This window comes from Salminus brasiliensis, chromosome 19 (assembly GCF_030463535.1).
Source record: "Salminus brasiliensis chromosome 19, fSalBra1.hap2, whole genome shotgun sequence".
NCBI classification, from domain to species: domain Eukaryota; kingdom Metazoa; phylum Chordata; class Actinopteri; order Characiformes; family Bryconidae; genus Salminus; species Salminus brasiliensis.
Window position 1 is genome coordinate 12,279,496 of NC_132896.1, and position 25,710 is coordinate 12,305,205.

The window sequence follows — 25,710 nt, forward strand, 5'->3', positions numbered from 1 at the left end:
AATTGTGGTAATAATAATGTGGTAATAATTGTGAAGAGCGCAGTGTGTGTGTGTAGTTATATATATATATATATAACTACACACACACTGCACCCTTCACAATTATTGGCACCCCTGGTTAAATTTTTATTGCAGAAACAAAATCTCAAGTGGAAAAAAAAAAAAAAAAATTCATAACATCTGCTGTTCCACCAATTTTGGGACCCCTAACAATTCCTTAAAAATAATTGTAATTGAACCATTTTTGTCATTTCTGTTATACCCTTTTTTCTCTGGGGTATAAATATGATGTGGCACAGAGGCTTATTTCTCTTATCCACTCTTCAACATGGGAAAGATAAGAGAACACACCATTCAAGCAAGGCAGAGGTGTGTCGACCTTCGTACCTGTGTACTGTTCCGCACTGATGTACTACAGTGTTTATCACACTTTACACACTAGAGTTGATTCTGTTAATGTAGCAAAATACACCATATTCACTGAAACATAACCATATTAAATGGCCAAGATGGAAAGTCAACTGCGTGTGTGCATTTGCACATTTGTGTCAGCAATAGGTGCAACTTTAGGTGGCTGAATGCTTTCATTAGAAGGGGTGTCCATAAACATATGGTGTAATAATAATCAGGGCCTACACACATATATATATATATATATATATATATATATATATATATATATATATATATATATATATATATATATATATATACACACACACACACACACACAAATATATATATATATATAAATATATACACACACAAATACAATTCCCAGCATGTACACTATATGTTTATGGACACCCCTTCTAATGAAAGCATTCAGCCACCTAAAGTTGCACCTATTGCTGACACAGATGTGCAAATGCACACATGCAGTTGACTTTCCATCTTGGCCATTTAATATGGTTATGTTTCAGTGAATATGGTGTCTTTTGCTACATTAACAGAATCAACTCTAGTGTGTAAAGTGTGATAAACACTGTAGTACATCAGTGTGGAACAGTACACAAAAGACATTTTGGTGACTATAGACAGAGAAAGATAACTGTTGCACATATACAAATATAACTGAGTAAAAATACACCACCAGAGGGCAGAAGTTCCCAACGTCACAATTAGTGTGACGTTCGGGTGAAATGCTGTCACTGTAGATTACTACACAGGAGTTGATTTGAGTTTTTGAGTCATATTCTTTACATTGTATATGTTACGTAAATTGTACTTACAAAGAAAAGAGAGAGCTCACAAAGCATGTTACATTACAGTAAAGCTGTGTAATTAACAAAAGACAGATGACCGTGATTATCAGTTTTGTAAGACAATACAGATTTATTTCAAAAGTATATTACAAAGCATATTTAACACATCAGTAAAGAACAAGGGCATTTCCTTTGGAGCACACATGAGCTGCAGAAATTAGGGATCGTTTTAAAATTCTTGCCAGCCATGCTTTCTTAAAGACTGGTTGCAATCCCATTCAGCTCTGCTTCAGTCCTTTTTTTTTTTTTTTTTACCAGTGATGTTTTACTTGTCATTTGAGTGGAAAAGGTGATGAAACATCAACTATGACTCATCTTCATTGAGCAGCATGTTGGGGACTCCTTTAGAGATGGGGAATTCTCTGCCTGATTCCGGACATTGTAGAGAACCCTCAATTACCTCCACCTATAATCAAGAAAATAGTAGCAGTGATAATCAAGTTTATTACAATTACTTTTCAGTTTAAATATTTATATTTATAAATAGTTAATCAGTGATATTAGCTTGTGGAGAGATCTGTTCATGCTGCAACCACTGAAGTCATTTGGGATTAGGTAAACGAAGACATACAAAACTACTGACTTTTACTTAAGGCTGCTGAGTACAGCTGCATCTTACCTCAAGCAGAACTTTGTGTACTTTGCGTAGAAAGTCTACATCATTCTCATAGTTGGATATGGGTGTGCCCGGCAGGTCCTGCAGGTATCCCAGCTATAAAAAAAGATCACTTGGTCACCGACATGATTGGCAACAACCTAAAACAGTGATGCAGCCACAAAAAGAAGAGTATGCTGCCTAAAACACACAAATCTTACCCCTTCTGCTGCCTGGATTAAAGCACTCCACTCGAGCTTCGGAATCATTCGGCTCACAAACTGAGGGTTGAACTCCACTTCGTTCACTTTGACCTCTACAGCCTTCAAAAAGGACAGCAGTAAATGAACAAGACAGCCCAATACAATCTCCCCTCTCAACTCATTTATTCTGTTCATGCTTCATGTTTTTGTGACATCATGAAAACCAAACACATCTACAAATATTCAACTATTCAGTTTACAGCAGTTTACATTAAAGATGAAGTTAACAGAAATCTTATAGCCTGCATTACTATTAGAATGGGGCTTGATACATGACAGCCAATCAAAACAGTGGTCATATATTGTTGCTGTCCAGTGAAAAACAATAAGAGTTCAAAATAGAATTCTGAATAGAAGTTAAAGTAAATTAAGGGTTCATTCAAAGTAATATTAGAGAATTTCTACTGGTCTATTTATCCAGAATTATTCACAATGTACAGAGCAGCTACAGGGTTAAAACAAAGGAGAACATTTAATTGGACAGCAGCGATATTTCAAACAAAGCTGTGTAATGTCAGGCATAAATGATGTTGGAAATGGAAATGTATTAAGGTTGTTTTTGGTACATAAACCTCCAGAAATATGAGGTACTAGTAGACAAAAACACAAATATATGACAACATTGTATCGTATGTTGGTGCGCAATATGCTTTCGGGTTTATTGTGGAGATCATCAGTGCTGAAAGAATACAGATTAACTGCACATTTCATTACAAAAAGTGTAGTCAATCCTATTTAATTGAATGGAGTGCAGCATATTTTAGTAAATATCATGGTACTACATGAGTATTTGTATGTGCATTTTGTCTACATGACAAAATATTGCAATAAATTCTGTAGCTATATTGTTAAAAATGTCTTTAAATATTGTGATATAGCATTTACTACACCGTCCAGCTCTAGGTACAAGAATACATAAGATATTGGCCCTAATACAGGTAGTAAGATTGTATTTGTGAAAATGTGCATTTTCAAGAATAAAATAAGCATCCTATTGATTCTGATTTGTTATTCAGTTGCACTGTTTTGCACATCATTTCTCAAACAGCACCAACTGTATGGATACAATCCTAATTTACATTTACATTTACATTTATGGCATTTAGCTGACGCTCTTATCCAGAGCGGTTACTTGTATTACAGAGGTGGGTCAGTGTAGTGTTAGGAGTCTTGCCCAAGGACTCTTATTGGTGCAGCACAGCATAGTCACCCAGACCAGGAATCGAACCCCAGTCTCCCACATGGTGTGGTAGCTCACTGGCAGGTAGTGGTGTAATCTGTTGCGCCACACCAACCACTATGAGATCAATACAAACAATATATTGAGAATATCAAATATAATCAAATCATTTACTGGATCGAATCGAACCACCCTTTGGCAGCCAGTAGACGAGTGTGCCACTTGCTAATGTAAAATACAGGGTACAATCAGACAACTCCCCTGTCCCTTGGAACTGACCATCTCTCACATAAACACTAGCTAACGTTACAATGAGCTCCTGGCCCAAATGCGCCACAGTTAACAGCAGCAGCAGCAGCAGCAGCAGCATGGCAGCAAGGTGGAAAGGAAAATTACCAACATACTGGCAAACTAGAGGCCAACATCAGCTTCATCACAGGGTGGAGTGTTAGTGAGTACTGGATGCTGGGCTTTCTATCTGACTGCTGAACTGAACCCAGCCTGCTTACCTTTATTAGGAGTGGGTATCCTTTAGTTACACCTTTCACGTGCGAGGTCAGCATGTTGTGCGTCAGCAGCTTCATATCTGTGGTAGCTGAAGCGACACGTTTGAGGAAAATAAATAAGGGGTCAGTTTCGCTCAGTCGTTAGCTTTCCTTAGCCCCTCACGTGTATTTCTTCTTCTGGGATTAAACGGCGGCTTCAACCAACATAATGGGACGTACTGCCACCATCAGGACGTTCAGCGGAACTGTGGATTCAGTATTACAGGCAAAGACGAGCTGTAGCTTAGCTCGGATGTTTACACTCAGCATGGACATGAAATTCATAGTAATGTGCTTTCAGTGATTTTTCCATCTTTAATAGAAACCCTCCACTAACTACTGAGTTAAATATATTCATACAGCACATGTAATATTTAGTGAGATGTCCTTTAGATAGTTGCACCGTGACCAGACGTTTTGGCCAGCCATCAAAAAGCTTCTGCCAGAACTTTGGTTGACTATTTAATCACTCATCTTTCTGGCATAGTTGAATTATATGAGTTGGTTTCTAGGAATGGACCCAACTATCAAACACAGTCCACATATTTTCAGTAATTTTGAGGATCAAAAATTTGGAAAGTCATGTTAGCCCTTGTATCAATTCCACAATCACATCTGATGTGTGTTTAAGGTCATTGTCCTATGGGAACACCCAGCTGTGTCCAAGTTTTTACCTTATATACATATTTTGTCATTATTCAGTTCACTTCGTGTACCAGTACCATTTATCAGATCCACTGGCAGCAAAACAACCCCAAAGCATTATTGCCCAGCACCATTCCCAACAGGTGGTAAAGGAAAACTACTGTCTGTACACAGTCATGATCACTAATAGGAAGTTAAGAGGCCTTGAGCTTGGAAAGTTATTAAGACATTAAAGACCTTCAAGTATCACTGAATTAATAATATATGTAGGAATATTTACAATTTGGACCTCAGCAACCTCCCAAAATGTTTCTATTAAAATGTGCCATATACATGCCCCCTTAACACTCCAAAAAACCAATATTGCCATGATATTCATGCCCATGGGGAGTGTGTGTGAACAGCCAACCACAATTGTGAACACACATACAAGAGAAATTACATTCCTACACCCTCATTCAAATGTACATGTTTTATTATTTTTTATTAATTTGTTTACACATTGTCTTGGTATTATACAGGTCATTCTTACAGCTTATGATATAGTAGTAATTACACAAAAAAACCAAACATGTAACTGAGAGCTGAGTCACATAGCCAACGGATCACCCCATCAAAACAACGATCAACCCACAAACATGCACCTCCTCACTCGTCCACTCATAAGACACAGTGTACATACGCGCGCCCGCACACACACGCGTGCACACACACACACACACACACACACACACACACACACACACACACACACACACACACCACTTCCCTTAAATCGTATTGTTTAACCAAAAGTGTGAAGTATTACCCACAAACCCCTTTCCAATCTTTCAGTCGCTGAAAGCTATCCCCTATACATGGACTACATCACAACGAATATGAGAATCATGTTGTTAATCATAATTACAAAATAAAACATTTTTAAAACTGAGGAAGGCAATAACAAGGCAGAGCCAAGCCAGTTTGAATTTGGGAAAATGGACAAAAAGTTTTTTTTTTAAGCAAAGTTTTAGAAACTAAATAATCAAAAGAGAAAGTAGTAACTGATTAGAAAACGAGCATGAAGGTGCTACAGAAGCACGTATACTGGCATTAGGAGGAGACAGATGTTGTCAAACTAATGTTCAAACCAAATGTTATTCACCTTAATGGTGAACACAAATATGGCACAATAAACACCAGGGTCATAGTTTGTGGATAGTCTGAAGTTTTTAAACGTAAAAAGGTGGAGGATGATTCACATTCCTACGATTAAAAAAAATTATGTAATAATCATGGCAGGGTCACCTTCATACAGCCTCCCATAGTTTGTTTGCTGACAGAAATTGCGTCTCACATCCTTACGCTGACCATATGAACAAGGTCACAGCTGTTGTAGAGGACAAAAAGAAATACTGAGCAATTTGAATAATTAGAGAAAGACAGCTAAACATCCTAGATGCCCCATGTGTAATACCAGAAGAAAAAAAAACAAAACAAGTAACAGGTCATTTGGTAAACGGTAAACAGTGTTCAAGATCGATATGATTGCATACTTTCAGATGAGATGGCAGCGAATTGCACTTGGCTACCTACTACACACAGCTTCGCTTGTACCAAAGTGCTCAATGAAAATGTTTGCATTGCATGAACATGAAAAATGTGCAACTAACATCTGGAAGCCACTTAAAACATCTCAGGTTTTGCTGAGCGACAGATTGGTTTTCATCTCCTTCATCATCATCATGTCTTAATTAATACTCACATTTTCACTTGCACACTTGCACGGTCACTCAAACATTTGCACTAGCAAAAAGAAAGAGTCATTTAGCAACCATCTCTGACAGTCTGTCATTCTTGGCCATCTTCTGTGCGCCACTTCAAGAAGTCCTCTTTCCGCGCATCAGGTTTGATTTGGTTCCGCATGCCTCCGAGCAGGTTGGACGTGGCCTCAGAAGCCACTATTAATGGACGCACCACGGTGGGCGGGATCTGACGCAAAACCCCACCGACCGCCCCTGGAAGACCTTTCTGCTCGTGCCCACGAGAAGCCACGTCGCACAGGGTCTGAGCAGTGTCAATCACACCCTGCAAAGCAAAGAACACATGGCTCCATCAGATCGAGTAAGAGTTATTAATGTCATGCAAGAGCACAGTGGTCCCCAACCCTGGCTGTGGAAACGTTTTTAGTGTATTTCCTGCCCTCGACCTGACCTAACTAAGCAACTCATTAAAAAGTGCTAAATGAGTTGAAGTGTGTCAAAAAAGGCGAAATACAAAAACGTGCGGAGCAGCAGGCTTGCTTATAGAAGCAGGGTTGAGGAGCACTGCGTTATTGAGTTAGCTGCAGCAGCAGTTCATCTTAAGCCATAATTAGAGCAACAGAATTTAAGAGAAAGGGAGGGAGGAAGGGAGGGACGGACGGACGGATGGACAGACGGACAGACCGACATTAAGTGATAACCAGAATCAGCCGTGTCTACCCATTATTTACATATACAGTTTATCTCTAATCAGTACTGAAAGAAATTGGCAGAAGGATACCTCTCTGACAGTGTCATAGGCTTTGGCCACCCCTTCTCTGAGGTCAGCCGGTTGGGGGGTCCGTCTGGGACGGGGGGTGGGGCGTCCTTCTGTGATGTAGCGCGTCAAGGGTGGAGTTGGTGACAGGATGTCATACACAGTTTCTGCCGTGGCCTGCAGAACAAATACTCGAATGTGACATTTTCACTCCCACGATATCAGTGATTAAGTCCCAGTGGTGTGCATTAGGGGGTAAAATTTTGATATTTTACAGACACTGCAAATCCCCAAACTCTACAATAAGACCCAAACCGAAGTTATGGAATCAGTAAAGAAAGTGGGTATGATAGCTGTAATGTGACACGTGGACATCCATTACCCGATTATTTTAGGTCACCATAAGTGCACATTTTACCTCTGATGAGTGGCAGCTAGCACCTCATGTGCTCCATACAAGAGCGGTGAATGAGAGCCATACAGTTGCAGATAAGGCTGAACTGTTAAAGACTGTAGCAGAGGAACGGCAGATCACTAAGAAAGATTTATTTTTAGTTGCGAAGAATGCTCCAGCATATCAATGTTCAACTGGGCCCCTGGGTTAAAGCTACTGGGTAGGTGTAAGATGGAATTACTGTTTTTCCACCGCAGCCCCACTGCTAAACCTTGCCGTTGACTCACCACATCAATTCCATTTGTTTTATTAATAAAAAGATATCGGGACTATCTGGAAATTCATTATGGATCCTTACAAATACTTGTACCAAGTCGAGTGAAACAGTCAGAAAACTAAAAATCCTGTATAGAGAAAATAGATGCATCAAGAAGCATCAATAATCTTTAGCGCATCCCGGCCATCTAAATCATAATCAAATAGAGATTCCCACCCCTAATGTGCATGTCTGTAAAACTCTTCTCAAAAAGACATGACATTTGGGAATTTCATTATAAGACCATAATCTGTTTTATACTGTGTATTCCAAAATAAAATCCCCACCTGACTAAATAACCTAAAGGGCCACTTTTTCAGTCATTTCATTATGAAATCAGACACTTAGTATAACAACGATCCTGGTCAAAAATAAAAAAGGCCATATTAGAATGAAATATCAAGAGTAGTGCATGTGAGTGAATGTACCTGTATAGCCTGCACCAGTCTGTTGCTAAGCTCCAGGGCAGCAGAAGCTGTTGAAGTGCCAAAAGAAGCAGCCCCCCTCTGAAGGCCACGGATAATGCGTCCATCTCTTCTGTACTGCTCTATAGGCATCCAGAACAGATCCCGCACCCCATGGACTACCGACAGGGAGGGGGGGGCAGAGAGAGAAAACCATAATCGATTTAGGATACAATAGGGAGATTGGTTTAGATTACTTCAGGTTAAAGCAGTGCTGTAGAATGCATACTTACAGAGCTGAACTACAGAGTGCATTGGACCAACACCTCCCAGAATGCCCGGTAATTGATTCTTCCTGATGTCAGTTAGCCACTCATTCACAGCATATTGAATGACTTTATCAACACCCAGCAATCTAACAGAACAAGGTAAACATGAACCACTCTTTTGTTGACAGACAGCACAGAGTATGTATTATCTCAAAATTTCAACATGAATGCGTCACCCAATACAAGAAATACTACGCTAAAAACTGGAAAGGAAAAGGAAAGTGGTCGTTTTTATGTGCTGCAACTATCTTTAATACAATCAGGATTGGCAAACCACTTTAAAACATACTAGGTATAAAACAGAAACACGTTCAGATGTATAAAACAAAGGCAATAGACATGAAAAAAAAATTAAGGTAATCACCCATGTCTGCAGCACAGCCTCTTCAGCTTCAGTTCTGAGCAGTTCAGCTGGGCCAGGCCGATCAGAATCCCTGCAAATGTTCCCTATGAAACAGCAGGACAGCAGAATGTTTAGATAAAGTGCCCTGTATAAGTAACGTAGCAATAACCAGTTTTGAACACAGCCATTAAATTCTAAAGGATTTAAGGTCCCCTTAAAGCAGGGGGTGGGCAACCGCGGGCTGGAATGTATATATGTTTGGTGATTTTCCAGCTCTACCATACCTACTAAACCTGGCAATTAGCAGTTGAGCTGAATAAGGTGTGTTTGAGAAGGAAAAGCACAAAATTGTGCAGGAAGTGAGCTCTCCAGAACCAGAGTTGCCCACCACTACTTTAAACCAATATGCTGGAAAACAGAGCACAAAAACTGTACCACTGACCAATTACTTATGGACTGCATTGCAAAATCTTTTTACCTCTGCATCAGTATTGTCTAATTGCTCTTATGTAGAATCGTCTGAAGGTCCTGAATCCTCACCTGTTCAATGGCCACATGTTTCCCATGGTAATCAAGCCAGATGGGCACTTCTGAGGTGAAACGGAACTCACTGACAAGACACAAAAAGAGAGACACATGTTATACAAGCCTTGATCAAAACACATTACAAACCAAGAGATCAGACAAAATATGTAAATTAGTTGCAATAATACTGTACAGCTGGTACTCCATTTACCGGAAATAGATTGGCTGGTCAGAAGAAGATGAGGAGCCAGCTGACGAGGAGCTCTGCTCACTATAAGTTGTCTCCACAGAAGCAGTGAGATCAGGGCCCAATCCAGAGACAGGTTCTGCCTCCTCTGACTGCTTTTGTGTAGCATCTGCCTTTACTACAAAACAAAGGGACAATATATAAGAATCTGCACAATACACAGGCATCTATCCACTTAATTTTTTTAGGCTTACCCTCAACTGCTGGGTCAACAGGCAGGTAGGGGTTAACCCCAGCAGCCAAGTTACTAAAGTAGTCCTTCAGGAAGAAAAGTGCATCCTGGAAGAATAAAAAAGCATGTTTTTAAAGTAGAGTTTTCTAACACATTGTTTCATAAAACACATCTGACGAAAAAGCAAAACTCTCCCAGTGTCCATGTTGTCACTCTTTAGATCTCTTTACAGGTACAGCTGGGTCATCATTCTTGTCGGAGCACTTCCACAGCGCTTTCACACTGGTGTAAAGCAGTTCCTATTTTTTTTTCCCATTATGGGAAATAAGCTACACATGTCTGTATTGTATATAACTTAATGTAACTACTATTAAGTAAATGACTAACGTTGCTCACAGATTTTTTTAATTAGCTGTTAACTTTTAAAAGTTACTATAGCATATTATTGTGGTCTACATTGTACATTTAGCAAAAATACTGCATATATAATACTGCAAATGCTGCATTTGTTATGTTTCTGCTTATAAGCCGCAACAATACAGCGACAGACGTATCTTAAGTCAAAAATTGACCCTAAGCATATCATTGCCACTGTGGTGATGTGCGCCCAAAAACTTTACATTACAACCACTTTTTACTGAGCTGTTCTTTTCATTTGGCAAAAGATTAAACATCAACTGACATAATATTAAATATGGAAAACACACTGCATATATTCTATGCAACAATACATAAAAATAATTATTTAAAAAATCTTTTTTTAGCTAACTCTAAACAGACATGGGAACAAACACACCTTTGGTAATTTGAATTTAACTACTATGTTACAGACACATGCCTAATTTAAGACAAATTCTATATCCCGAACAGTCTATGCCGCTAGTCTATCGGATTCTTTACTAGTAAACACTACTATGGCAGGGGACAGTAAAACGAAATGCTTCTCACCTGGTCTATGTTAAGTCGGAGGGGCAGCAGGCTGACTCTAAGGCAACACTCTGGCCCTCCCAGCCCAGACTCAGGAAGCACCTGCAGAGCCTTCACGGTCAGCTACAACACACATACATAGCTATGTTAAACACACATACTGCAGCAATTACTGAACATAGGTCTTGAAGACTGCTGCTGTTCTTGGTTACCATGTTGGAGTGGGCTCTGCGGGGCATACTCTCGCTGGTGTACAGGTAGAGGAACTTATTGATTTGGGAGGAAGCCAGTCTGTCGCGCACCTCCAGCTCCTGCACAATAAACACCTGCCGGGAAAGAGGCTGCTCCCCTATTCCTGGTCCTTCCACATCTTGCCCTGGGACAGCAGGGGGTGTCACCACGGGGTATGACTCATGCTGGAAACTGACCTGAAATGACAAGCATGAGTCAAATGTTACAAACAAATGTTACTGTTGCAATTATTGCTAGCAAAAGTACCATATTAGCATCCTATTTTCTATGGGTAACGGTCATTCAAAACCTTAGTTAGCTGTATCTCCATGAGCAGCGAGTGCTGTCTGCCGCTGCCTCCCACCCATCGCCAGGAGTTCTGCGGCCTGGAGGAGCCTGCTGAGCGGGAGGGAGAACCACGGGCTCCCAGAGGGGCTGAACGTCCCCTGGAGAAAGCAAAGAAACATTTTATAGACATATATGAAAGCGGGCATAAACCTCAGTTCTGAAGACCCAATAAATGAAACAGTATTGTACTGCTCTCACATACTTGGTTCACCATTTACAATTACATTTACGGCATTTAGCAGACGCTCTTATCCAGAGCGACTTTCAAAGTGCTTTGCTATTTACCCAAGAAAAGCCTTAGCTAGTTAGAATAGGCTAATAATTCAAAAGATACCTCTAAGCTTAGACACTGCTAAACACAATACAATAAGGCGACCATAGAACTATTCATCCAAGTACTCTCTGAAGAGGTGGGTCTTCAGTCTGCGTTTGAAGACAGCGAGCGACTCGGCCGTTCGGACACCCAGGGGCAGCTCGTTCCACCACTTTGATGCCAGGACAGAAAAAAGCCTGGACGCTTGTCTTCTGCGGATTTTGAGGGATGGCGGGTCGAGCCGAGCCGTACTTGAAGCTTGAAGGGCTCTTGGTGCGGATCGGCTTTTGACCATTGCCATCAGATACGGAGGGGCTGGACCGTTCTTGGCTTTGTAGGCCAGCGTCAGGGTTTTGAATCTGATGCGGGCAGCAGCTACAGGAAGCCAGTGGAGAGAACGCAGCAGTGGAGTGACATGGCTAAATTTTGGGACATTGAAGACGACCCGTGCCGCTGCATTCTGGATGAGTTGCAGGGGCCTGATGGTGCGCAGAGGGAGACCAGCCAGAAGAGAGTTGCAGTAGTCAAGTCTGGAAGTGACAAGAGACTGAACAAGCACCTGGGTGGCCTCTCTAGAGAGGAAGGGTCGAATTCTCCGGATGTTGTACAGAAGAAATCTGCAGGGCCGAGTTACGTTTGCAACATGATTTGAGAACGATAACTGATCATCCATCACTACACCAAGGCTTCGGGCTTCAGTAGAAGGAGTGACCAGTGAGTTCTCAAAGGTGATGGCAAGATCGTTTCTTGGTCCAGCAGTTCCCAGGATGTACAGCAGCTCCGTCTTGCTGGGGTTGAGTTTGAGGTGGTGAGCAGTCATCCAAGAAGAGACGTCGGCGAGGCAAGAGTAAAGAAAACCCACAATTTGCAGAGAAGACAGCCACATAATAGCATTTATGAAAGGCTAAGGTCATCAGACCTCCATTTAGCCTCAAACAGGCAAATCAATAATATCCTTGGAATTTCTCTCACCGGTGACTGAGTTGTGTGTGAGCAGAGGTGGGTTTGCCTCCAAAGTCTTTGCCTCCATAGAGATGCCAGACGATAGATACCTCTCGGAGTACCACCCTGCTCTGGGGAACTGGAAAGCGAGAAGGGGCCCGCAGCAGGTCAGAGCTGCCCCGAGGTCGAGAGAAGTAGCCATCACGAACCTTTATAGGACCCTGACACAACACGGTCACCACTGGCTCTCCATCTTTGGGCTGTAAAGGAAAGGGACTTTCAGTGACTTTTAGAGGATTAATATTAATTAACATTACACATATTAAAGGTGAGAAATGTTTTATAATAAAAAAGAAAATACAGAGTCAATAAATGGCACAGTTGACAAGGGCTAGGTAGCAAAAGGAATAACAATAAAATCTATAAAAAAAAATAAAGCAAGTAAAGCAAACTTACTGGAATGCCCATGCCAGGAGCCTCTAGAATACAGAAGTCATCGTTGTCTGTAGAGCCCTCAGAGCCCTCCTCAGACATCATATCTACATGAGCCTCTGTTGCTGCGGCCACAAGGTGGTCAAGCTCGGACATGTCCCCCTCTGGCACAGCGGTACGTAACTTGGGGGCCTCTCCAGGGAACAAGTAGACAGAGACAGGGGAGCCTCGCTTTACTGAGGTAGGAGAGTCTGCAAATCAAACACAGGTTTAGAAAATTAAGTAACAATTAATAGTCAAGGTTAGCTTATGGATAAACCAGTGGGCAAATATGCTAAACGGCAGTGTGGGTTCCCTACTTAAAGCACATACAGTGTATACCCTAACCCAAAGTTTCCAGTAAATAGTTACATGATGAATAGTTACAAGCTAATGTAATATTTTATATAATAGTAGCTTCTAACTGCAATATATACAGTAGCTTGTAACTGATGTACTTTTTACTCAGTTCCACTTTCCAAACAGTTTTATTTAAGTCTATTTTTTCAGTAACAGCAGTTGAGCAGATTTGACCTTGCACACACCTCTATTTTTTAGTTTTGACCAAAGAAACATCATATGTGCTGATGGTAGGCTACTTCTACTTAAGCCATAATTTTCATTAACTAACAATACCTCTTTCCATGACCCTAACAATTAGCAATTATTAGAAGTTTGGCTACTGCCTCGCTATACCTACCAGTGTCTTGGTCCTCTTCACGTTGGGTCCTTTCTGTGTCAATCAAGGCATCAGTAAGATCATATTGGTTGATCTCTGCTGTCTCGGCAGGTGGGCAGGGGGGTAAAGATGCAGCAGTTTCTGAGAGCTGGGTAAAACAAGATAAGCACCACATAAGATTTCTAATCATTACAAGCATAAAATAAAAAAAAGTGTCAAGAGTCTCACCGGAAGTTTCTGTCCGGCAATCTCAGTAGGGGAGGTGTGGCGTGGGGGTGGGTGAAGGTCACCCTGGGAAACTAAGTATTGTAGGATGTTCACCAGTGCAGCACAGGAGTCAGCACATGTGTGCACATGAACAACATTATTTGAGCAGCGCAGCTCAAAAAGAGGCTGTGTCTGAATATGGGAGAGTGAAGACAAACATTTTAGAAGGTTAAGCTGAAATTTAATCCAAACCAAGGCTTGATGTAAACACCATGAGACTCACCAACTTGCCAGTATCATTGCCTTTCCATGTAGTAATGGCCAGTTCCAATAAGTCAATGTCTAATACACAAACATAGTCTGGAGAACAAGAAAAATAGATCAGTACCATAGAAGTACACATTATGGAAAATAACAAAAACTGAACTGTAGGCTTGTTTCACAGGAATAGAAAGTATAGCACATATATATGAGTAATCAAACGCTGTACCTCGTCTCAAATCCACAGTCTCGCTCTCACATTTATCAGTAAGATACAACGCAGAGTCATCCAGGATGAACCTAATAAAAAGTTTTTAAAAAAATCAGGCTCCACCAATACAGTATATTTGAATGACCATACTAATGACATCAAAAAGTGCAGTACCTGAGGTGAAAGGTAGCAGTATCCACAATGATATTACTGGACAAAGAGAAGGATTCTGCTGTAAACAACACTCGCAATGGAAGATACAGGGGCCTGAGTGGGACCAAAACAGAGGAAATGAGACAAAAGAACAAAATATGCTAACATGTCATTTAATATAACTGAAACTGTTGAAATTATATTAAGCATAAAGGCTTTATTTCTACATCGCTGGGTCACTAGTGGACACAGATATTCTCTATCCTCTCTCTATTCTCTATCTAGTATCACCTACTGCACTGCACTCCACAAATTGTTTTTGTTTTTTGTTTTTTACCTGTAGTCGACTGCGCATGTAGCCAGGTGTGTGTGCAAGACAGTAATGATGGCAGGAGCAGTATATCCTAAAATATCGTCGTCAATGACATCCAAAAAATCAACCAACTAAACATGGAAGAAACAGGCAGAGCATATTGATGAATTCAGTCATTAGATGAATAATACAAATAAAATAAAATATTTTGCTGATACACTATATGTGCAAATGTTTATGGACACCTCTTCTAATAAATGTATTCAGACACTTCAAGTTGCACCCTTTACTGACACAGATGTGCTAATGCACATGCATACACAGCTTGTCTAGTCCCTATAGAAAAGTATTGCCAACAGAATAGGACTCTCTGGAGCAGATGAACATATTGACACCATGCCTAATCATCCAATATCCTGACCTTACTAACACTCTCGTTGTTAAATGCAATCCTCACAGCCATGCTCCAAAATCTAGTCAAAAGCCTTCCCTGGACAGTAGAGGTAGTTGCTCCACCAAAAACAGGCCAAACACATTGATTTAAGAAGAAACAATGAACAAGCAGGTGTCCCAATTCGTCCATATAGTGTATCTATGCATTCCTTCCACAATAAAGAAAGTGGTACCTGCTCATGCCAACTGTGATTGGTTAATGCCATATGATGTCGCAAAGTAGCACCCTGGAGTCGGAGGGCAACCAGAAACTCCTAAAGAAAACAATTCAACCTAGTTGAATAAAAAATATTCATCTTAATTTAGAGTTTACTCAAAAACAGTGGATTAAAAGTACATAGAAACCTTGACATTGCGTTGGAGGTCTAGCGTGATTTTGATTGCAGTTGACAGCATCTGGCCATCTGTCTCTCTGCCACAAACACTGCTGACCCCCACTTCTGTTGGATAAATTGTTGGGTCCAGATGTTTTGGAGGAATGAACCTGGGCATTTCTAATCGTACAGGGATAGGGGAGTCTGGGATCTCGGCTTCAGGGATAAGAAAACATGAAGATGATGTTTTTAATTTCTCCATCTAATTATAGAAAACAGGCATTTAAATGCAATTCATGCAGTGTGTTAAAAAAAACAAACACAAAAAACATAATACTAGAGATACTTTGCGTCTAGAAAAAGAGACAGTTCTATTAATACCTAACCTTTATGGTAGAGATCAACTTTTTTGCTCTCTATCGTCAAGAAGTTCAGATTGGGATCATTCTGATGCTGTGTTACACTGAAAATCCTCCCGCCTTCAAAGTCTAGCATCAGCTCCCCATGGCACTGCTCTACTCTTCGTCCTGCCTCATTCTGTGAGAGAAGCAGTATATGAGAAAAACTCTATCATCTGACTTTACTTTTCAGTTACATGTTGATTTGCTCACCTTGGTGTCCATCATGGCCTGTAAGCGCCCCTTGCCAATGAGCACAGTTAAACAGAGCAGACTGAGGGCATGGTCAGGTTGAGACTCTTGTTGCCTCTTTTTCCGTTGTTCGCTGGCTGAATAGAGCTGAGGCTCCTCCTCGTCGGAGTCAGATTCTACAATTAGAGAGGGGATCCATTAACCACATATATTTAACATGACAAAATCACTGACAGAGACTAGGAGATTGTAAATACAAACAGACCAAGTCTGAAGGCAGATTTGCAGAGCTGAAACTCATCATCGTCTGATCTGTTCTGCTGTGGGAGGATGTGAGAACTTTTTGTGGGTGAAAGAGGGGGAGGAGGAGGGGGCTCCCACATTAACAAATCATTATTGATCCTGAGGAATGCACAGAAAGAAAAAGAAGAAAAGATTATATCATAGAAAATGTAAACCACGAAAGTCAAACCTAGAAAACAATGTATGGAAGAGCAAAATGAACACAGAGTAAAAATAAGTTTTGTTAAGGGCAGAAGCTCTTGCCTATTGTAGATGCTTTGGAAAGCCTCTTTGGAAGGCAGGAGGATGTAGGCCACAGGTAGTGTGATATCCACCACATACTGACACTGCGCAACGCACTGAGACTGGAATTCCTTCATCTCTTCTGGATCTGCTGGAATCACCATCTAATTACCGTAATATGAAAAAGTGTGTGTGAGAGAGTGACAGTGGAGGAACACAGATATGAGAAGAATCTAAAATAAAAAAAATAACAGGATCAGACAGACAAGAGATTTTGATAGAGGAGAAAAAAAAAAGTCTACCTCCTCAGTCTCAAACATGGTCTGGTTGGATGAGAAAGGGGAGCTGTTCTTCTCTCTCAGTTCACAGGGGTTTTCCATAGACACAGAGCCAAGCCCTAGATCCCTGTTCACCCCGAGACCTACTCCTCTATTGTCTGTACCTGCTTCTCCACTCACACGCACAACAATTCTAACGAGAGAGAGGGAGAAAGAAAAACAACTCAGTAAATTCAGTATCTACTGAAAAATCTGAATAGTTTCAGGTTTAGTTTACACAATTGGCACCCACACACATACACACACACCTAGGCATGCCATCTGGGTTCAGAGGGTCCAAACTCTTTTGGACACGGATACAAGGGAAGGAATCTCCCTGCCAACACTCATATACTCCTAAGGAAAAGTGGAAAGAATGAAACAAATAATGATCTTTATTACTATTATTATTATTAATATTGGGTTTCCAAAAGACTGCATTATTTAGAAAGAACTATACATATCATTAATCACTGCTTCTTAAGCCCATTTGACACCAGACACAGGCGGTTTTTAGATTTTTGTGTGATTTGAAAAGCTTCACTAAATAACAAAGCAGTGTATTAGACTTAATTGACTTATATAGGAGCATCAAATGACACATTCAGTGTGAAAGGGGCTTTAGACCACAAGGATTGTTTGAAAGCATATGTGTGAGTCTGCCCCACTCACCATGCATGTCGCTGAAGGTGGCCTCAAGCAGCTGTGTTAGTCTGGCACAGGAACTGGACGGCGTGTCCTCCTGTATGTCTGGACCCTGTTGAGACTTCAGCTCCAGGTTGGATATCTCCAGACTCAGGATCTCTTTACGCACTGCCCGCTCACTAATGGGCCTTCTCAGGTCTACAGGTCGAAGATCAGGAATGGGGAACCGAAGTCTCAGCATGACATGGGGGGACAGGACAGTAAGAGAGGAGTGCACTTCTAATGACTGAGTCTGTGGAGAGATGGAGGGAAGGTGGAAGATATTACAAAAAGATATAATACATCTAAGTGGAGATTAAGAGAAAATAAGGTGATACAGAAGATGAATACTGCAACGATCAGTTTATCACAGCCACAGGGGATGCTGTATATCAAAGCATATCAATGCTGAGAATTAAATTGTAAAACACAGTTGTTCTGTTGTTCAGAAAGTGACTGTAACTCTGTAACTTCACCAGTGAGACAGCATATTTCAGGACCTGTGTGTGTGCTGGTTTTGAAGGCTGGCTGGGGCAGTGGCTCAGGGCCTGTATAATGCCTCCAATTCTGCCCAGTGTGTCCAGGTCTACCTCAGTGGTTAGGTCGCCGAGCTCTACACGAAGAGAGCTATCCCTGCGCACCACGCGCTGCTTCAGTCCACTCTACAGAACAGTATCAATACACTTATTAATCATGCTGGTTAAACCAAACACATCAGAGACAGATCATTTCTACGGGCTTGGGCTAGAGCTTCTTTATGATGCATGATTATCTGTGACTAAAGTCCAGTAGAGCTGACTGGCAAAGTCTGACTGCGGAGAATGGGCAACATAGGCATAGAAATTAAGAATAGCCAGGTGTAATCATGGAGTAAATGAAGTGAACTTCAGCACCTTTCGCTGGTGTTTCTCTGTCAAGCTGTAGTGTAGTTGTGCACAGGGTCTGGCAGTAGCGCCCACAGTAAAGAGACCAGCAGTCTGGAACTGCAGCAACTAAAGACAAAACACACAGACAGGCAATAAAGTGAAAGTTTAGTTTTTTGTATTTTTGGAACAGCAGAAAACATTTTTCCAGCAGCAGTTCAAGCTAACTTAACTTATTACCTATTTGTATTCAGATTGGCGGATTAATTTGTCAGGGGGATGTTCGTATATATATAAAAAAAAAAAAAATCCATATTCCCTCAGAACTCTCTGGAGCAGATAAACATGAACCAGGCTAATGCCTTGAGTATTGGCTATAAGGGTAAAATGCCCCCCCCCTTCCAAATAGGTATTTAGAACATTAAATATCTTGGGTAACACTGAATGAGTGTAGCTTAGATGAGTAAGAACCTAAAAACAGATCGAAAAACAATGTATAGAATGACACGTGTGGCAGTGTGTTTCCTAGGATTAAATAAAATAAATAATAATCTTTTTTTTTTTTTTTTAAATGAGACGAAATGCATTGCATGTTCAGAGGTTGTGCCTAATAAATATGAACGCATGCATATAAAAATACATCCCATATCCCTGAATTGTCCACTACCAGAAGGTCAAGGAAACACGACTTATACGGTATATATAACCTAAAAAAAAGCTGTATAAATCACTACTAACCCTGGATGACCATTAAGGCATCTTAAAGGTGACACTGCAATTCCAGTCACCCTGATTCACTGTGATGTGAAACTGCTGTGTGTACATTACCTCGATGTACTGGGGGTTGCCAGGCTCCCACAGGCACTCCAGCAGTTCCAGCCTGCTGAAGGAGAGGTCAGAAGTCACACTACGGGCATGGCGCCCAGAGCTACGCATCTCACATGCCACCTGTACTGCCGCTCCAGTTAGCCTAGAAATGAAAACACAGCATCAGAACTGAAAGAAAAGAAAACACTGTACATGGTGTGAAAGTATACTGTGCACTGACTTTGAAAATGACAAATATATTATTAAAGACCGGGCTAGTGCAGTTTCTCTCATACAACTGGAGTTCTATCATTTAATCACTGCTTATTCATGATTTTGTTTAAATGGTAATTTCCGTTCAGACACAGAGAAAAGAAAAGAGTGAAGAAGGGAGCCGGAGAGAGAGTATGAGATATGAGACATAGAGACAATGTACCTGAGGTGAGAATGAGGGCAAGCTTTAGCAAAGCTGCCTCTCAGGTTCTGAAAATCTCTCTCGCTGAACATACTGTCTCTGAAGAAGGCCAACTCGTGGAAGAACACCCGTGACACCTCAGCCATTGAGGACAGGCCGTCAGGGTCCAGGGGTGGCTCCTGCTCCAGTAGAGTCAGAGTGACTCCGCCCAGTGAAAGGCGGAACAAGGAGTCAGGCTTCATGGATTCTGCCTGGGCACCATGGGAGGAGCGCCCTATTACAGAAAGGCATGAAAGAACAGGGGTTTCCAGAGGTTTCAAGAGATCCTTCAGAAATTAGTAAATGTGAGTGTTTGTATATGTATTGTTTAGGAAGAAGGGTAACGTACGTGGAGGCCTGCTACATTGAGGCAAGCTGGATAAGGTACCGGGTACAGGATAACGTCTGGGGCAGTTGAGCATTCCCTGAAAAAGAACACACAAAACACTTGATTAGGACATCAATAAAGAAAAAATAAATCACACACAACAAATCTGAAAAAAATGGTTGACAATGTCATCACAATGATGCATCACATTTCCATGATACACATCATCATAATATTTAATATTTTGAGGTTAGGAATCAAGATGATTAAAATGCAGATAAAACTGCACCAGCAAAAATACTGGCAAAAATAAATTAATAAATTAATGGCTGATAACCAATCAGCTACTTGTAACTATGTACTTTATGCTTCTATTGTACACTGATTGTCTTTTTATGATACATGCAATCATTCTGTGTTCCACACTACACCGCATTGACTATATCCACAACAGATTTACATATGCACTTCATCATCCCTATGAGAACATATTCTTTTACTACTCCACCTTACAGACCCACACAGAGCTGACCTGTGGAGACAGAGGGTGTGTTTGAGCCAGGCTGCTTTGGCTGTGTATCGAAGACTCCATGTCACTATCTGAGAGCTCACTTCCTGAGCGTGCTGACATCACACTGCTCGTCATATATCCAGGCCCCATAGAAAAAAACATTTCTGAAACAGAGAATGGCAAACACAACACGTTAAAAACTGCAAAATAGTAAACTAAAGTCGGAAACTCCATGTGGGGGGGGGGAGGGTTTACAATTTAACGGACAAAATATAGAGAGGTGACTAGATGCAGCTACACTGACCAAGCCCCGTGGTGGCTGGGACTGAGACACCGGATTAGGTGGAAGTAATGTTTTCCAAAACAAAAGCTCCATATCGCCATAAAACATTCCAGAGCTAGACAAAATATTCTTGTTCGTTGTATATATGACGTTATTACATTCATAATCTATTTAAATCAAACAAAAATTACATTCAGAATGAACCCATTTAACAGCTTTTTTGATTAATCATAATACATAGAAAAATATTAAACGATCTAAATGAGCAGAGTTATGTTCTTAATAAAAATACACTACATGGACAAAAGTACTGGGACACTCAATCATTGAATTCAGGTGTTTCATGTTGTCCTATTACCACAGTTGTGTAAAATCAAGCACCTAGACATGAAGTCTGCCGTTACACATATTAGAAAAAGAATGGGTGGTTCTAAAGACCTCACTGGATTCCAGCATGGTACTGTAAGTGGATGCAGCCATTGCAAAAAATAAGCTCATCAAATTTCTTCCCTCCTAGATATTCCACAATTAACTGAGAGTGGTACTATTGAAAAGTGGAAGCCTGTAGGAACCATAGCAACTCTGCCAGAAAGTGTCAGACCATGTAAACAAGGCCGCTGAGTGCTGAAGAACATAGTGGATAAAAGTCATCAACGCACTGCTGATTCCAAATTTTCTCTGGCATTAACACTTGCACAAAAACTGCGCCTGGAGCTTCATGGCATGGGTGTTCATGGCCAGGCAGCTGCACACAAGCCTTAAATAATCAAGCACAATGCTAAGCATCGGGTGGAGCGGTGTAAAGCATGCAACCACTGGACTCTGGAGCAGTGGAAACATGTTTTGTGGAGTGAGAAATCATGCTTCTCTCTCTGGAAGTCTGATGGGTGGGTCTGGGTTTAGTGAATACCAGGAGAATGTTACCTGCCTGACTAGTTCGGTGGAGGAGGGATAATGCTATAGGGTTAATGCATATGACTCCTGTAGGTGTAATGTTTATATAAAAATGGTTTCTGGCTCAGAATTACAGACATACTGGTAAATAGTTCCACCCTTTCTCTGTGAAGCTGTTGCTGGATGCTACTAAAAATGTATGTAACACACACACACACACACACACACACACACACACACACACACACACACACACACACACACACACACACAGTAAGCCCACCTCCATTTTCCAGGCCACTGATGTAAGGATCTGCATCCAGCTCCAAATCGCGGTCTGCCATGTCTACGCTGAGTTGCTTACTGAGATCTTCCTCTATCAACCTAAGATCATCTGAACCCAGAGGCCTACTATGACTGCTGCCGCCAGGACCACCATGAGCATTACTGCTACCCTCTGAAAAAGAGGGAAAGAAAAGGAGAGATAGAGAGAGAAAGTGTGAGTGCACAGCAGAGAGCAAAATGAATATTCCATGAATATGGAAGGACATATGGACAGCTGAATAATGAAGGTAACAATGTTGAGTTCAACAGGGCATGTTACCTGTCTCAATGCAGAGAGCAGTCAGAAGGTCTGTCAAGTGAATAATCTGACTAGGGGACAGCAACAAGTGCAGACAGCCCACCTTACCATCAAGTTCAAGCTGAAAGAGTGGAAATACGACAGTAACGTTTAATGAACTAGTGGTTTGTTTGCTGCATAGCAAACAAATAAACTGTAAGACAGCACATTTTCTGCCTAGTAACGACTGCACACACCTTGGGCCCTGGAAGCATGTCATTCTGTTTGATTTTGACAATGGTCTCCATAAAGCCAGAACAGCTCCCAATGAGCAGAGGTCCAGGATGCGTCCGTAAGGGCTGAGGGGTAGAGTCTTTCGCTCGTTCATCATCATCATCATCATCATCATCATCTTTACTAGCTTGAGTTTCTTCAGGAATAAGAGGTCCCTGAAATCCAAGAGACACCCAAAGGAACATGATTATTATCAGCCCATCACATGTTACAATCTACAGTCTTTACAGGCACCTAGAAAGGAAAATGATTGGTCGATCATCTTAGTTGCTCAGATCTTCCTGTATTACCATGAGCTTACAACATTAAAGCTTTGTTCTGTTTCAGTTTCACTTTGTACTCTCAGTCAACCACTTATACAATTTCTCAGTCCCACTCCTCATGCCATACGTAACGCTCACCTGTGGTTCTCCGAGAGTCTCATAGAACAGCTTTACAGAGTTTAGTTGGAGGATCTTGTGCAGGAAGGCTGGGGGCTGGTGGATATCTACAGGCACTGTCTGATTCGAGTCTCGCACAGCCTCGTCACAGTAATCCAGCCTGCAGTATGAGCCAGATCAGTTACAGGTACATCAGTTAGAGTTACAAAATGCTTTTTCCTTCAGTCTTGGATACAATAGGTAAAATTATTCTTTGTGGAATGTAGGTGATGTAAGCTAATTGAGAACATGGTCATTTCAAGATTTAGAAAAACTTTTATGTATTAGTCACTTTAATGTAGTTCCAACAAGACTAGCTGGATCTTCAGGTTCACATGGGTCTACACTGGTAATATATAATGTAGTCACATTAATAAAAAGGCCAGGTCCACAGCCATGCTAGCGATGCATCTGTTTAAGCATTCTTCATTTTCTCTTAAAGCCAGTTTGCATCAAGTGTGCAGAGGATTACAAAAAGACCAAATAATTGCCTTATTGATATCAAAATCTACCCAGTGTACCCAGAAGTGCACTGTTGATGATCATCATCATAAAATACAGTACATTAGGTGATTAGCCCATTTAAATGAAAGATAAAACCTCTTATGCTGAAAATAAATGCAGACCAGCACAAGACTGAGGTACAATTACACAGAGATTAGAAGGGAGAAGAAGAAAAATACTTTTTGAAAGGTTTTTGAAAAGCATGACATGCAATACTTAATAGACAGTGTTGTGGCAAGTCCATTTATTCCTACCGTTTAATCAGCATCTCTAAGGCAACCCCAGTCTCAGCATCAAGGGGCTGGTGTTCAATTCGCACTATCGTGTCCAAGAAAGTGACCTTTATCCGTCTGAGAACTAAACAGTACAGACACAGGACATTTAGACTTAGACTGTAAAATAGTCAGACTGACAACCAAACATACCTTCACATATCGGTTGTCAGTAAGTACAGTAAGCCATGATTTAACACAGTTACACTATTTGTCAACATGTCTGGCTAACAGGACCTACAAACATCCAACAGCAGCTACACACCTGTCTCAATGGTCTGTGCAAACATTTCCAGCCCCTCTAGTGGGGCAGGTGGCTCTTCAGATGTCTCAGGTGGGTCCTTCAGACACTCCTGGGCCAGCTGCATGCTGGAGGTCATGCATGAGGACCAACCTTGAGAGTCCCAGCTCCCACCTACAACAACAAGATGTGGGTCAAATGATCTGCAACACATGCTTCATTACACAAAACAACCTCCGCCCAGAACGTGTCACGAGGGTTTCTTGGGTACTCACTGGTTCTGTATTTGGGTCTGCATGTTATCTGTAGCCCAGTGACTTCGAGTGTGCAGTGGTCAGTGACGAGGGCAGCCCATGGTATCGTCACTGCTATACTCTGCACAAAACCTTCCACTATCTCCAGGGGGGCCCCTAGCGACTCTAGCAGCTCGTTGACCGCCTGTGAAAGGACGGGCAAGGGAGATAATGAACAGCAGCAGCTCACAGAGGTACAAAAACAAGACGTGCCAGTAAAAAGCTATTGATTGTTTTTTTATTGCTTGATGGTTATTTCATTCCTGGACGCACTAACTTATTAATAACCAATGTAATGAGTATATCTGAGGGCTGGAAATGTCTAGAGCAGTGTGGCCACCAATGTCTATGTACAACTCCAGTAATACACAGGGATCTAACAGCTAGCTAGCTAGGCCTGCCTCAGAAAAATACCTATTATTTCTTCTCAGACACTCTCCAGGATGTGCACATTGACACGGCTGTTCTCAGCTTTCCTAGAAATTGCGAAACACTCTCTAGATGTGTCTCATGGCTACTTTAGAGCACACTGGCCTGCACAAGGACGGCGAACGAGCGGACTTACCCACACGTCGAGGTTGATTTCTTTAATGACTCCACTGCCATTGTACAGGTCCAGACTCAGCTGTTCCAAACTCAAACGCTCCTCCAAGAAGTGCCCGAGGTAATGCTGTAAAAGGTACCGACAGGCCCGCTTCTTTATTGAGCCCGACCAGGGGAAGAGCCACCGAGACATAGGGCCAGAGAAAGAGGGGTGAGGGAGTGAATAGGTGGTGGAGAAAAACGAGCGAGACAACAGTCCTCCGGTAACTGCATAACAATAAACACCAAGTGCTGGCTCGCTTAAACGCGTAACGAAGTAACCAACAGAGGAGAGGGGTGGCTAGCTCGGACACAAGCTAGCGAACTTCCTATTTTTTTCTGACACAAAAATGCCGAAATTATTCGAGTCATTCGAGTGCAGTTTCTTATCCTCTTAGAATTGGTCGCTCAGTAAAACACCTTTTTCTTTTCATAAAAAAATGTATATCGACAGTAAGCGACAGGTCCTCCTGCGTTTCTCCTTGTTTATTGTTTTCATACTCGGACTGGTACAGTGGAGCGTCATTGCGTCATCACAGACGCACGGTCTTGGACGTCAGCAGTTAAAAGAGGCCATTTTGAGAAGGTCATGTGTACGGAGCCTCTACAGTTTCAGGGAAAACTTATTTTTTAGACTTAACGTTCATTCAACTTAATAAATCGTTCACATTATAAATTGCTCCCTTAGTTTAAGTAAAGCGTTCCCGCTAAAATATTTTTTTTACCCTCAAGTTTTGTACTA

At 41.4% G+C, this 25,710-nt stretch overlaps 2 protein-coding genes across 3 annotated transcripts; both read right to left on the minus strand.

The window, feature by feature from the left end:
- Positions 1–1,308: 1,308 nt before the first annotated feature.
- trmt112 (tRNA methyltransferase activator subunit 11-2) lies at positions 1,309–3,993 on the minus strand. Its single transcript, XM_072663545.1, has 4 exons — positions 3,813–3,993; positions 2,082–2,183; positions 1,885–1,977; positions 1,309–1,671 (listed from the first exon to the last, which is right to left on the minus strand). The coding sequence occupies exons 1-4, from the start codon at positions 3,885–3,887 to the stop codon at positions 1,570–1,572; spliced, it is 372 nt and encodes a 123-aa protein (XP_072519646.1). The 5' UTR covers positions 3,888–3,993; the 3' UTR covers positions 1,309–1,569.
- A 957-nt stretch (positions 3,994–4,950) lies between these two features.
- Positions 4,951–25,485, minus strand: atg2a (autophagy related 2A). 2 transcript variants are annotated; one of them, XM_072663540.1, is made up of 42 exons: positions 24,952–25,484; positions 24,369–24,531; positions 24,118–24,267; positions 23,835–23,937; positions 23,059–23,197; positions 22,621–22,812; positions 22,406–22,505; positions 22,085–22,258; positions 20,646–20,788; positions 20,135–20,210; positions 19,768–20,020; positions 19,353–19,494; positions 18,555–18,653; positions 18,162–18,323; positions 17,650–17,914; positions 17,247–17,334; positions 16,963–17,131; positions 16,682–16,824; positions 16,401–16,537; positions 16,157–16,311; positions 15,932–16,082; positions 15,577–15,761; positions 15,405–15,485; positions 14,803–14,909; positions 14,487–14,579; positions 14,331–14,401; positions 14,124–14,200; positions 13,862–14,032; positions 13,655–13,781; positions 12,940–13,166; positions 12,514–12,743; positions 11,191–11,326; positions 10,862–11,077; positions 10,671–10,772; positions 9,745–9,829; positions 9,515–9,668; positions 9,319–9,388; positions 8,800–8,882; positions 8,400–8,521; positions 8,131–8,285; positions 7,017–7,169; positions 4,951–6,560 (listed from the first exon to the last, which is right to left on the minus strand). In XM_072663540.1, the coding sequence occupies exons 1-42, from the start codon at positions 25,120–25,122 to the stop codon at positions 6,324–6,326; spliced, it is 6,057 nt and encodes a 2,018-aa protein (XP_072519641.1). In that variant the 5' UTR covers positions 25,123–25,484; the 3' UTR covers positions 4,951–6,323. The 2 variants fall into 2 exon arrangements, with proteins under 2 accessions (XP_072519641.1, XP_072519642.1); XM_072663541.1 differs by lacking the exons at positions 4,951–6,560; positions 7,017–7,169; positions 8,131–8,285; positions 8,400–8,521 and having other exon boundaries at positions 8,835–8,882; positions 9,257–9,388; positions 24,952–25,485.
- Between the last annotated feature and the right edge of the window lie 225 nt (positions 25,486–25,710).

Coding starts and splice junctions, on each gene's coding strand:
- atg2a (XM_072663540.1), bottom strand. CDS start 25,122: ATGTCTCGGTGGCTCTTCCCCTGGTCGGGCTCAATAAAGAAGCGGGCC. Junction 14,033..14,123: donor GCAATGATACTGGCAAGTTG/GTGAGTCTCATG, acceptor TCCCATATTCAG/ACACAGCCTCTTTTTGAGCT. Junction 9,669..9,744: donor TGTTGACCCAGCAGTTGAGG/GTAAGCCTAAAA, acceptor TTTGTTTTGTAG/TAAAGGCAGATGCTACACAA.
- trmt112 (XM_072663545.1), bottom strand. CDS start 3,887: ATGAAGCTGCTGACGCACAACATGCTGACCTCGCACGTGAAAGGTGTA. Junction 2,184..3,812: donor GATACCCACTCCTAATAAAG/GTAAGCAGGCTG, acceptor TCCTTTTTGAAG/GCTGTAGAGGTCAAAGTGAA. Junction 1,672..1,884: donor TACACAAAGTTCTGCTTGAG/GTAAGATGCAGC, acceptor TCTTGATTATAG/GTGGAGGTAATTGAGGGTTC.